Below are 14,556 nucleotides of genomic sequence, written 5' to 3' on the forward strand. Positions count from 1 at the left end.
GGAATTAGACCTTTGTATGGTTAACAAGAATATCCAGAGTTTTTATAACAAATATTAGAAATGAACAAGAGTTTTGGAAGAGAAATAATCCTCTTTGCTTCAGGCCTTAATGCAACCTTGAACTATTGAGAATTAGGAAGAAACTTCTTTGGGGGCAGGCTATCCCATAAGAAACTAAGGGGTTTCTTACCTTCCTGTGACTCATTCGGTGACAGGATGCTGAACTAGATGGACCATTGGTTTGATTTAATGTGGCAATTCCCTTAGAGTAAGGGAATCATGAGTACTGCAAGATCTCCTGTTGAGCTGGAGAACTCCATGTTTGCTTCTTGCAGCCCACATCCCCTCAGCTTCTATTATGGGGTGGTTTGTTCATAGGCCAGTGGAAAAAATCTTGTAGTTTATCCAAAGGCCTTATCTTTTTCAGCAAACTATAGGAAAAAGGGACTCCTTCCCAGTGTGTTTTGCTGTTTTACATGAGTAATCTGACTTAAGTAGCTCATTTGTATAAATTACAAATACACTCAAAAAGGCATCGTGAAGCGATATGGCATTATCAGATTTCGAAATGGGCTCACAATAATTCACTTATTGTAATGTAGCACTAGATAAAGGAAAGATACCACTTGGCTGTTACTGCAATGTATTTGAATTGTCCATTTAAAGGTAATAATATCTGTTACTGAAATAATTGAAACATTTTAATTAAAACTTTGTGCTCATCTGACAATATTATATAAGGCTTAAAAAGATTAAAGTCATTATAACACTGCAGTCTAAATCACCAAGAAACGTATACAAACAAATACCTTTCAAGGATTGTCAACTATATAAAAATAAAAATTTCATTAAAAAAATATAGTTAAAACTAGGGCTGTCAAACTATTAGAAAAATTAATCGTGATTAATCGCGCTGTTAAACAACAATAGAATACCAGGTTTCAGAGGGGTAGCCATGTTAGTCTGTATCAGCAAAAACAACGAGGAGTCCTTGTGGCACCTTAGAGACTAACAAATAAACAAATTTGTTAGTCTGTAAGGTGCCACAAGGACTCCTCATTGTTTTTAATAGAATACCATTTATTTTAAATATTTTTGGATGTTTACTACATTTTCAAATATATTAATGTCAATTACAGCACAGAATACAACGTGTACAGTGCTCACTTTATATTTATTTTTATTACAAATATTTACAGTGTAAAAAACAAAAACAAAAATTCAATTCACCTCATATAAGTACTGTAATGCTATCTCTTGATCATGAAAGTTGAATTTACAAATGTAGAATTATGTACAAAAATAACTGCGTTCAAAAATAAAACAATGTAAAACTTTAGAGCCCACAAGTCCACTCAGTCCTACTTCTTGGTCAGCCAGTTACTCAGACAAACAAGGTTGGTTACAATTTGCAGGAGATAATGCTGCCTGCTTCTTGTTTACAATGTCACCTGAAAGTGGCATTCACATGGCACTGTTAAGTATCAGGGGGTAGCCGTGTTAGTCTGTATGTACAAGAACAACGAGGAGTCTAGTGGCACCTTAAAGACTAACAGATTTATTTGGGCATAAGCTTTCATCAGTAAAAACCTCACTTCTTCAGATGCATAGAGTGAAAGTTACAGATGCAGGCATTATATACTGACACATGGAGAGCAGGGAGTTACTTCGCAAGTGGAGAACCAGTGTTGACAGGGCCAATTCAATCAGGGTGGATGTAGTCCACTCCCAATAAAAGATGAGGAGGTGTCAATTCCAGGAGAGGAAAAGCTGCTTCTGTAATGAGCCAGCCACTCCCAGCATTGCAAGATATTTACATGCCAGATGCACTAAATGTCCCTTCATGCTTCAACCACCATTCCAGAGGACATGCTCCCTTGCTGATGATGGGTTCTGCTTGATAATGATCCAAAGCAGTGCGGACTGACATGTTAATTTTCATCATCAGAGTCAGATGCCACTAGCAGAAGGTTGAATTTCTATTTTGGTGGTTTGGGTTCTGTAGTTTCCACATTAGTGTGTTGCTCTTTTAAGACTTCTAAAACCATGCTCCACACCTTGTCCCTCTCAGATTTTGGACGGCACTTCAGATTCTTAAATCTTGGGTCGAGTGCTGTAGCTATTTTTAGAAATCTCACATCGGTACCTTCTTTGCGTTTTGTCAAATCTGCTGTGAAAGTGTTCTTAAAATGAACATGTGCTGGGTCATCGTCTGAGACTGCTATAGCATGAAATATATGCATAATCTGGGTAAAACAGAGCAGGTGACATACAATTCTCCCCCCCCCAAGGAGTACAGTCACAAATTTAATTGATGAATTATTTTTTTAACGAGCATCATCAGCATGGAAGCATGTCCTCTGGAATGGTGGCTGAAGCATAAAAGGGCATACAAATGTTTAGTATATCTGGCCTGTAAATATCTTGCAGTGCCATGTGAATGCCTGTTCTCACTTTCAGGTGACATTGTAAACAAGAAGCAGGCAGCAGTATCTCCCGTCAATGTAAACAAACTTGTTTGTCTTAGCAATTGGCAGAATAAGAAGTAGGACTGAGTGGACTTGTAGGTTCTAAAGTTTTACACTGTTTTGTTTTTGAGTGCAGTTATGTAACCAAAAAAATCTGCATTTGTAAGTTACATTTTCACGATAAAGAGATTGCACTTCAGTACTTGTATGAGGTGAATTGAAAAATTCTATTTTTTATCATTTTTACAGTGCATTTATTTGTAATCAAAAATAATAATATAAAGTGTGCACTGTGCACTTTGTAGTCTGTGTTGTAATTGAAATCAATATTGAAAATGTAGAAAAACATCCAAAATATTTAATAAATATCAATTGGTAGTCTATTGTTATAAGTGCGATTAATCACGATAAAAAATTTTGAGTTAATCGTGTGAGTTAATCGATTAATTGACAGCCCTAGTTAAAACCACTTCTATACAGAAAGCTGGGGAAATAATCTCCATGTAGTAAAAGTTAGATTCTAGGCGCTTCAGCTACAAACAAATTAATCTTATTTTATTACCAGAGTCTTATGATAAAGACCAGTCAGAATTCTTTTCCCAGCATTGCCACATACTTCGAGCCACAGAGGTTGTCAAGCTTCCCCACCTATAAAAGTTATGGGATGTCCTGTGGCTTAATTCAGTTAGGTTAAATATTATGAAATATTAGGTTAGATAATAGGAAAAACTGTAAGTATAAGGCTAGTTAAGCTCAGAGGAGGCTTCCAAACGAGGTTAAGAACAGATTGGACAAACACTTGTCAGGGATGGTCTAGAGTATACTTGGTCATGCCTCAGTGCAGGCGGGGGCTGTGCTAGATGACTTCTCAAGGTCCCTTCCATTCTACATTTCTGATTCTATGATTATAAATCAGTTTGAGGTCCTCAGATGTAAGGCACAAACCAGGGTTACTATACATATTTCCTATTTTGATAGAATATACATCTACCAATTCCAGAAAGTCCAGCACTTCATTTTTGACCTAGCTATCACCCAGCATTTCACAGGCCATCTCCAGTTTATGGGTGTTCTCACTTTTCCAGGGTTAGTTTCCTTTCTTCTGCATCTAGTCCCACTGCAGCATTCTTCTCCCAAACAAGTTGCTATATGCAGTCTAGGATGAATAACCTGCAGTTGATCTAGAATTTGTGGACCCCCCCCTGCCACACCCTGTCCCCCAAACTTTTTTCCTTTTTATACTCAAAATTAGCTGGAATTCCCAAGGCTTGTCCACACTGGAAAAGTTATATTGTGTTAGATCATGTTAACGAACATGATGACCCACCTGACTGAGTTGTACTGAGTTGAGACACAGGCTGTCATGTAGAACTGTACGGTTAATCATGACCTGCTGACAAAATGTTTAACATCTAACATGATAGACTTTGATACAGTGGGGGCCAGATTCTATTGTGAATTTACGACCCCTTTATGCCACTCAGGCAGCATAAGTGAGTCACAGTCTAGCTGTAAATGGACAGAGGATTCTCTGGTGTAGGGGAACCCTGCTTATTGCATATGAGCTGGATTCAGGTCTGTGCCAGGGATGCCAGAACAGGGGGCATCGGGGGCCATGGCTCCATCACTTTTAGGGAGCTTCTAACACTCCTGGTCTATGCCTGTGCCTCCCAGCATGTAGGTAGGTAGCCTGTAGAGGGAGGGGGGATGGAAGGTGAGTATTGGAGTTTAACTATGCTACACCAATCTTCCCTTGCATCTGAAGAAGTGAGGTTCTTACCCACGAAAGCTTATGCTCCCAATACTTCTGTTAGTCTCAAAGGTGCCACAGGACCCTCTGTTGCTTTTTTACAGATTCAGACTAACACGGCTACCCCTCCGATACTGCTATTTTTAGCATGCCTGATAGAGTGAAGCAGGTGCAAGTCTGTTAACCCAGAGGGAGGCTGGCTCCCAGCTGCAGTGCAGATATACCCTCTGCATCCTGCTTCTTCCCCTGCACTAGGCAGAGCTCTTGCACAGGAATGGATCTTGCCCTGAGTATTTAATGTGTTAGAACACATGTTAACTAACACAACGTAACTTTTCAATATAGGCAAGGCCCAATACAGTAGCTCCCAGCTGATATACCTATCTCATAGAACTGGAAGGAACCGTGTAAGGTCATCAGGTCCAGCCACCTGCCTTCACTAGCAAGACCAAGTACTGATTTTGCCCCAGATCCCTAAGTGGCCTCCTCAAGGATTGAACTAACAACCCTGGGTTTAGCAGGCCAATGCTCAAACCACTGAGCTATCCCTCCCCCCATGTGCTACCTTCTACAGGGCGCTCCATTCGCAGTCTCTTCTGAAATGCCCCAGGTTTGACACTGAATACAGTTCACCAGGGATTTGAAGGTAGGCAGTACAGGAGAGTGCTGTAATAGAACAGTAGGGAAGAGTCACATTGTGGAGGATCTGGACCCTGTAATAGTGGGCATGGAGAGAAGGCAAATGTGATCATTTAGGGGAAGAGAATGTGAAATGGGCACCCCACAGACCAAGCACCAGACCTTACCCCACTTCCAGCTGCCAAAAACCTTCTGTAGCCAGCCTTCCTGATAAGATCCTTCTATCCTTTACTTTGTTTGTGGCCTTCCACAATACAAGAAAAAAATGAAAATTGGGGCTTTCTAATATTTAAAGATGGTCACTCCTAATTTAAAGTGCCTGCCTTTCTCTCTCTACATCAACAGTAACCGCAGTCTGAGTGAGCCCAGGAAAGCTTCCAAGGCTAACTAATCACCAGGTGCCTATACATACCACAACAAGCAGGTATTCCACACATGTAAAATAACTTACACCAGTGTCAAATCAAGCAGTGTAATAAAAAGATAAAGATTTTCCACATCAGTTGTGAGCACCAGTCCCCATTACTACGATGTTATTAACTGCCTACTCTTCCTCTTTATATAAATGGGATAAGAATGGTGAGAGTTACTTTTCTGTCAAGAATCTCTTGATTCTGAAGTAGGCATACTGAAGTAGGCATTTACATTTTTCCTACAGCTATCCAAACATTAGTCCATCCATTCACTGACCTCTATCCTTCAATGCACTCCTGTTCCCCATCCCAGTCTTTTGAAGAATAATAGAGTTAAAGGCAGAGTGTCATTAGTGAGCTCTGTCTGTAGACTAGACTCATGGATTTCCAAATGGCTCCCTGCCCTATGTCCCAGTACCTTTTTATTGGCCAGCAGAGAAAGCTGTAAATATTTTTCAAGTAGAATTTTTTGTAGATAGCAGTTTTCTATAATGATTAATAATCATTGCAGCCGTTAGTCATTAATCAATAATATATAGTCAGCTTAGGTGACACTATGAGCTTCACCTTTCACTTTTAATGCCTTCTAAAATATATTGTAAAATGACAAATTAAAATCCTTGTCAAGTGCAAACAATATCATAATGATTTATTGTAGTTTTTTTTTAAATGACAGATATACCTACTGGTGCAAATGCTGTACATTGTTTAAATATTTGTGGTGTTTTAACACCAATTAAAATTACTAAAAGAAAAATTAAGCGCACAGTGTAAAACCTTTAAGGCTGGGTTTACATGCACATGCCCAAGCCTGCAAACACTCACTTCAGTGATGGTTCCCAATATTTTTAATGGGACCACTTATGATACTAGGTACTATACTCTGAAGTAAATGTATGGGGGAATCAGGGCCCATATTAGGAGATACAATAAATAGAAAACAATTCCATTTAAAAAAAATTAACTGATAAATATTTGACCCAGCATGACTCAGCAACCCCACTGTAAAGACATTATAGTCCATTACTTCAATAGTGTTGGGGGCATACTATGCCGGAAGCACCAAAGTAAGACCATATGCTAAAAACCCTTGTGTAAATTGTTTATACACACAGAGAGATAATACGGTGTGTATTAGAGCTCAGCCTAGGCAGGGTCGAGCTAGGTTGATATTTGGATGGGAGATATGTTTTTATTATTCATCTTTAAAATTGTTTGCATAACACCACAAATTTATCCATCACTTTATAATGGTGTAAAATACATTTCTTACCTTAAAGAGATTACAATCTAAGGGCCTAATCCGGCTAGCATTTACTACTGAGTGCAAGTGCTTGCTACCATCAGTGATCTAACACAGTGGTCTCCAAAGTGGGGTGCGTGTACCCCGGGGGGTGCGCAAGAGGATCCTTTGGGGTGCGCAGCAGGAGGAGCGCCGCCGGAGCAGCGCTGATTTTTTTTTCCCCTTCCTCGGCAGTTCAGCCGGGAGCAGGGGGTGCGTGCACGATCAAAAAAGTTTGGAGACCACTGGTCTAACAGAGATTCCAGGGCAACATTCATAGTAGTACATGCTTTGCTCAGTAATAAGTGTTTAAAAATGAGTGTGTATGATCCCATAGAATTTAAAATGATTTAGGATGAAAAGCTCTATATAACTATAGTTATACAAACATTGGTGTAGCTGACAGGAAGTGTATTGTATTATAATAGCAGTTTACTTTAGGTATGTTGAAGGTCATGAAGCTAAAAATGCATCCTGATCAGAAAATGCCATAGAAGCAAGAAATTGAGATAGATTGTTCTTAGAGGAAGATCACTGGCCAGATTCATCAGTACTTTCTGCATGACAGGCACTGCTTTCACTCTTCAATGATTTTTGTTCAGGAAAATGTATGCATAATTGCAATATTGCCAATTCTCGTGATTTTTTCATGAGTGACAGGATTTTGGCGGGGGCTGGAGTCCGGTCTTTCAATAATGTGAGAAGCTCCAGTCTTCTAACCAATTTGAGCACTGCCAGGCAGCAAACCCCTTCTGATTGGTTGCTTAGCCCCAGCTGGTGGGTAAATGGGGCAGGCAGCCAATCCCAGCTGCTGCAGGAAGAGAGCTCTCTTCCCATTCCCCTCCCCTCAGCAACCTGAATCTACCCTCACAGTAAGGAAGGGAGGGAACAGGAGGGAGCTACAGAACCCAGTGGTTCAAGATGGCTCCATTTCCTCTTTTTCCCTTTTCTTCTGTGAGCAACAGGGACAGGGTGGCACTGTTGCTTCTGCATCCCCTGGCCTGGGAAGAGGCAGAGGGAGTGAAGAACCCCAGAGCTGCTCCCCACCATCCTGGAAGGCTGGGGGGGGGCTGAATAGATGGAGGGTGGGTGCTGAACTGATGTATGGTGGGGGCTGTCGGGGCAGCTGAACTGATGTGGGGACAGGATTGATTTGGAGGTTGGGGGGCAGAATTAATTGCAGGGATGGGGATGGGCAGATGTGGGGGTGAAAAATCTCCTTACCAAATAAATGTGGGAGAGTGGGAAACACTAACTGTCTCTCTCACACACACACTAGGGATGGGCAGGGGGAGTGCAAAAGACAGACCCAAAATAAAACACAATATAATGTTTGGGGTTTTTTTAAATTGCATGAATGTTTGGGGAAAATCTCATGATTTTTTATTTTTTGAGGTTGGCAATACTGTAATTGGCACTTCTCCAGGGGGGAAAATAAAAGGAAACTCCTGACTGTGTTCTGTCTTTATGATGCTAAATTCCCAGTTGCTGGCCTCTGTAAATGGGCCCTGGTCAATATCTGTCAGGAACTGGGGCAGGAGCAGTCAAGCCTAGTGATCAGAGCCAGGATACACAAGCAAAGGGCCAGAACTGAGTTACCTGGAGTCAGGGAAGGCAGGAGCAACATTGAGCTGTAACAAGGCCGGGTGTATCTACACAGCAGGTCAGTGGTCTGCCTTGATGCACAGACGGCCTCCAGATGTTTTCCCTAGGTCTTAAATAGTGTACCTGGGCCAATATGGGAATGTGGTAGGCTCCTCTAGCCAGGGCCTCTCTGGAAGGACATCCAGTGGTGCTTGGCCTCACAAGGCTCACAGCCCATCAATCACTGCTCTGCCAGAGCTGTTGGGTGGCAGCATGGATGTGGCAATTGCTCATGGACCCACAGGCCTAGGTTCTGGCTCCCCAGATCCTCACAGTATGGTGGTTACAGGGTGAGCTGTGCTTTAGACCCCCTTTTAGTTCCTGTCAAGTGCATCTCTTTGGTGACAGGTTTCACTACCTTCACCCCTTTCTGGGTAGAACCACGCAGTCCTACCACTCTAAGAGTGGATCTCTGGGCTGCAGCTCCTCTGTTTACCAACTGTGATAACAGGACAGACCCAGCTGTGTTTGGCACCTGTAATCCATCTTCCTCCAGGAGCCTGTAACCAGCAGCTGATTTAAAACCAGCAGCTGACTCAAGAGCTGCTTCTAAGCCAGTGGTTTTCAACCTGTGGTCCACGAAACCCTGAGAGTCAACAGACTATGTCTAAGATTTTCAAAGGGGTCTGTACCGCCATGCAAAATTTTTAATGGGTCCGCAAATGAAAAAAGGTTGAAAACCACTGTTCTAAACAAAGCATTATTTATTCACCCAAAGGTACATAACAAGCAGAGTGCAGAGGGATAAAACTACAGAAGGCCTATATGCCTGTCTTATACCTAAACTTTTTTTTATTTCCTTGCAAGTTTTGGGTAAGTTCTATTCAGCCCAGACCCCCATTCCAGGTTTGGGGGAGAAAGTCCATGCAGCATTCTCTGTGTGTCTCTGTGGCAACTCCTCACTAGAGCTGGTTAAGACTTGGAATTTCTGTTATGTGGGAAATTTTGACATTTCAAAGTTTTGTTTTCATTCCATTCTTGAAATTTCCCATGAAATGAAAATTCTAAAAACTTTTGTTCTGGAAATTTTTTGGAATTTTATATTTCATATACTTTTTTCTTTTTATATTCCTTAATGACATGTCATATTATGCAATGATACTACTGATATCATAATATAATAGTTGAAAATTTCTATTGTTTTTATTTTATTACTAAAATCATTAAGAGCATCTGCTATTTAGTACTAATTGAAACATTTTAATGTCTTTTCTAGATAGTCTCCGCTCTTTGTGTTGTGTTGAAACAGTTTAACACAGTGTTGCCTCCTTGGGCCATTGTGTCTTTAATGGTTTAGTGCCACTTTGATCCTAGGCTTGGGAAAAAATAACCTGGTCTGACTGGAACCAGGCAGGTGGGCATTCCTCAATAAATAGCTCCTGCATTGTTTCCATGAGGACACTTTGTATTCTCACAGGTGGTACCTTATCTTTGTCATTGTTTTGCTTCCTGTTTGTTCCCCCTAACAGTCTACTTTGATTGGACTCTATGCAGTCAGGCAGGATAATATCAAGCAAGTAAACTGAGATACATATTTCAGAGTAGTAGCCGTATTAGTCTGTATCAGCAAAAAGAATGAGGAGTACTTGTGGCACCTTAGAGACTAACAATTTTATTTGAGCTTAAGCTTTTGTGGGCTAAAACCCACTTCATCAGATGCATGCAGTGGAAAGTACAGTAGGAAGATATATATATATATACACAGAGGACATGAAAAAATGGGTGTTGCCATACTAACTATAATGAGAGTAATTAATTAAGATGGGCAGTTAGTTAGCAGCAGGAGAAAGAAAAACTTTTGTAGTGATAATCAGAGTGGCCCATTTCCAACAGTTGACAAGAAGGCGTAAGTAACAGTAGGGGGAAAAAATTATAGCCACCTTAATTGATTACTCTCGTTATAGTTATTATGGCAACACCCATTTTTCATGTCCTCTGTGTGTGTATATATATATCTTCCTACTGTATTTTCCACTGCATGCATCCGATGAAGTGGGTTTTAGCCCACGAAAGCTTATGCTCAAATAAATTTGTTAGTCTCTAAGATGCCACAAGTACTCCTTGTTCTTTTTGAGAGACATAGTATTCATAAAAGATAATACAGATATCTCCATCATTCTCCACAGACATAAAAGAAAAATGTTTTTAGCTTTGTATGTTAGACTCTTCTTACTATTTGCTGCATTCAGGACTTACTCACAGTCCATTAAATCTGATAGGATCACAGTTTAACATTCCATCTTTCTCAAGGGTTCCTTTGGAAGCCCTCAGAGGATTTTGTCACACAAAAGGGGTCATCTTTAATTTCCAGGCTTAAAATCATCATCATAAACACCTCCATAAACAAAATAGAAATCTTGTGGGTAATGAGGCAGCCAATACAAATCACCCTTACATATCAGGATCTAACCTGGCATTCCAGCTGTTCCCTTCTTTCCAACATTTTATTGTTCTCATTGTACTGCTTGAATTCTTTGAAATTTTCCTGATTGTCTGTTTTCACTCCCATGAATTTGCCTATCCAAACTACTGATCTTGGTAATTCTAATCTAAAACTTTTCTTCCCGGGAAATGATTCTGTTGTGGAACTGTGTACTCTTTGATTCTTGGCAGCTCTTCTTCTAGTACCTCTGAGATGGAGTTATTTTTGTGCAAGGCAGAAGTTAGCAACTGCTTTCTTTCAAAAGTCTTTTTTACTCTGTTCTTGAAATGCCTCACCTGGATGTTCATATGCAAAAATGAGACTCTCCAAGCTGGTTACTTTTTTGTTAAATCTTACATGACATGTCTGCCATTCAGGCATCTAACTTTGATGCCATCTTTCTTTCATGTTTCTTCACTCATTTATCTTTTTATTTTTTTACTGTGCTAGGAAGTATTAATTTCCCTTTGGAAGTATAGGGGAGAGGGTGCCTGGGAGATGGAGAAACTAAATCTATGATAAATACATTGGACTTTTTTTTTCAACCTTCTATTAATGATTGTTAAAGGTGACCTGTGAAAGGAGAAGAATGTGTTTGTGTCCTTTTTTGATTCTTTGTCATAAATAAGGCTACAATTTAGTCATGGGTATTTTTAGTAAAAGTCATGGGCAGGTCATGGGCAATAAACAAAGTCACGGACAGTGACCTGTCCATGACTTTTACTAAAAATACCCCAAACTAAATCTTAGGTGCTGGGGGAGGGAGGGCGCTCCAGCAGACGCTGCTTGTTCTGTGGGGGAGGGGGATGCTCTGGCCGTCGCTGCTGCTCCTTGTGGGGGGGCGGGCAGCATTGCTGCTCCTCCTCCAGGAGGAGGCGGCCTGGGTCGCCGCTGCTGCTCCCGGGACCAGCTGCCTGGGGCCGTCCAAGCAGCAGCCGGTGTGGCTGGCCCCGGGGTCACCCCAGCTGCTCGGGCGGCCCTGGGGTCAGCCACAACAGCCGCTGCAGAAGTCACGGAGGTCCCGGAAAGTCACAGAATCTGTGACTTCCATGACCTCTGTGAAAGACTCACAGCCTTAGTCATAAACAGAAGGTGGCTTTTAATTTTTGGTTGTAGAACTAGGGAAAATGTCGGGTCTTCCCTAGCTTTTTGGACTTGTTGGAAAATTTCAAGGATTATTGAGAGATTTCTTCAGTTTTAATGGAAGAGTTGGGCTGATGAATCTTTAATAATAATAATTAATAAAACAAATTCTCCAAGTGTTTCTCAGACATTTCAGTTAAAGAGGGAAGAATAGAAATAGTTTTGAACATTCTTGTCTAAAAATCTTTTCCCCTCTCATTTGCCCACCTTTCAGTCTCTTGTGATACTACTAGTTCTTCAGTTAATCATAGGATCTTCCAGGTTAGAAGAGACCTAGGATTCTCATGTATAACAACCAGCAGAGAGGAAGAATCATGGTGGTCTTTTGGTTAAAGCACTGGATTGAACTTGAGATCTGCATTCCCTTCCCGCATCCACTACAGACTTCCTGTGTGACAGGGGGCAAGTCACTTGATGTCCCTGTGCCCTGATGTCCTTCTGTAAAATGGGGATGATTACAATTCCTTTCCCACATCTTTTTTCTGTCTGTTTTGATTGTAAGATCTTTGGAGCAGGGATTATTTCTTGCTATGTGTTTGTACGGTGTCTAGTACAATGGAGTCCCAATCTTGGTTGGGACCTTTATGCCTTACCATAATACTCATCCTCATCATATTAAAGCAGAAACCTGACTCCTTTTAAAACAAAGTAACTTCAGACTTACCCCACCTATCACACTGTGGTGCAGTGTACTCTTCACTTACCTAGTGATCTATGTCTGCCAATGTATGCTTAATAAGACCCTCTGGAATTTGTGTGTGTGTGTGTGTGTGTGTGCACGCGCACACAGCACACAAAATCTGCCAGGAGCTCCATAGGCATATAGGAAGACACAGTTCTTGTTTTAAAGACCACATCCTTCAGAATGAACGTCATTATATACATGTAAAATATTATTAAAGTACAGAAAAAATGGCTGAGGTTACAAAACCTATATCTGACTCTGTTGTGCAGGAGCTGGATAGCAATCTATGCAGACTCACGGCTTCATTTGAAAAAGCAATAGCAAAAAAAGTCCGATGTCAAGAAGATGTGAACCGAACAAACAAAACAATTGAGCTGGCTAACAGACTTGTCAAGGGACTTCAGGCAAGTAGATTTTTTTCTTAATGCTGTTTCCAAAATTACTAATTAAAATATTCCAAATATTTTAAACTATTTTGATTACATTAAAAAATTCTAGTGCGTAAGGTATTAAATTCTCAGGTGACAGATTATTTAAATCAATTCAGTAAAAAACAAGCAAGCAAACATAACTTACCTTGCCTATTAGGTTAAGAGGCAACCAGAATCTGACAATACTATTAGAGGTGTCATGCATGTTTTTTTAAAAATCACATGCCCCTCACTAGGTTATGTTTACATGGCCCCCAGAGAAAAGTCTCCATAACTAAGTCACCACATTTGTACACAACGTGAACGCATTGTGACAGCATGGGCAGCCTCTGGTTAATGAGCAGAGAGACTGAACAATCCTCTAGGTCAGGATTGAGTCATATTGCATCCGCCCACATTGCACTTAGTCTGTAAATAAGTAGAATACACTAGTTGGATTTTTTTTGTATTGCTGTTGCAAAACTATTCATATTTAATAGGAACTAAATGCATTTTTATTAAAAAAACATAGTATAAATTTCAATGTAGCCATTATCCTTATGTCATCAGACAAATATCATCATAGCAAAACAGATGCTTGTTTAATGGTCAGTTTCTATATAGCCATTCAAGTAAGCCATAGTGCTGCTATATGGCTTCCCTAATTACTCACACAGATAATGCTGTCTTGACACAATATGTAGAATTTATTACACATCCTTCCTTGGTAAATTAATATTCACAATAATAAAATAATAAATACATGGAAGATGGTTATACTACCTACATTCCTATGCTCTTCTAAATCTAAAAAGATTTTTAAAAATACAATAAAGTTTAGTTTAGGGCTGTCGATTAATCGCACTGTTAAACAATAGAATACCAATTGAAATTTATTAAATATTTTGGAAGTTTTTCTACACTTTCATATACACCTCTACCCTGATTTAACGCGACCCGATATAACACAAATTCGGATATAACGCAGTTAAGCAGTGCTCCGCGGGGGGCAGGGCTGCACACTCCGACAGATCAAAGCAAGTTTGATATAACGCGGTTTCACCTCTAACGCAGTAAGATTTTTTGGCTCCCGAGGATAGCGTTATATCGGGGTAGAGGTGTATATTGTATTCTGTGTTGTAATTGAAATCAAAGTGTGTATTATTTTTATTACAAATATTTGCACTACAAGAATGATTAACAAAAGAAATAGTATTTTTCAATTCACCTCATACAAGTACTGTAGTGCAATCTTTGTTGTGAAAGTGCAACTTACAAATGTAGATTTTTTTTGTTACATAACTGCACTCAAAAATAAAGCAATGTAAAATTTTAGAGCCTGCAAGTCCACTCAGTCCTACTTCTTGTTCAGCCAATCGCTAAGACAAACATTTTGTTTGTTTACATTTACAGGAGATAATGCTGCCCGCTTCTTATTTACAGTGTCACCTGAAAGTGAGAACAGACGTTCGCATAGCACTTTTGTAGCCGGCATTGCAAGGTATTTACATGCCAGATGTGCTAAAGATTCATGTGTCTCTTCATGCTTCAGCCACCATTCCAGAGGACATGCTTCCATGCTGATGACGCTTGTTAAAAAAATATGCATTAATTAAATTTGTGACTGAACGCCTTGGGGGGAGAACTGTATGTCCCCTGCTGTTTTACCTGCATTCTGCCATATATTTCATGTTATAGTA

The 14,556-nt window shown here is 40.2% G+C and overlaps 1 protein-coding gene across 1 annotated transcript in view; it reads left to right on the top strand.

Moving 5' to 3' along the window:
* DNAH11 (dynein axonemal heavy chain 11) overlaps window positions 1-14,556 on the top strand; it is a 293,212-nt gene that overhangs the window by 211,158 nt on the left and 67,498 nt on the right. Inside the window, exon 62 of the mRNA XM_065583334.1 lies at window positions 12,716-12,850. Coding sequence (XP_065439406.1) covers window positions 12,716-12,850 — 135 coding nt within the window. The remainder of the gene's footprint in view (window positions 1-12,715; window positions 12,851-14,556) is intronic.

This window comes from Chrysemys picta, chromosome 2 (assembly GCF_011386835.1).
Source record: "Chrysemys picta bellii isolate R12L10 chromosome 2, ASM1138683v2, whole genome shotgun sequence".
In the NCBI taxonomy this organism is placed as follows: Eukaryota; Metazoa; Chordata; order Testudines; family Emydidae; genus Chrysemys; species Chrysemys picta.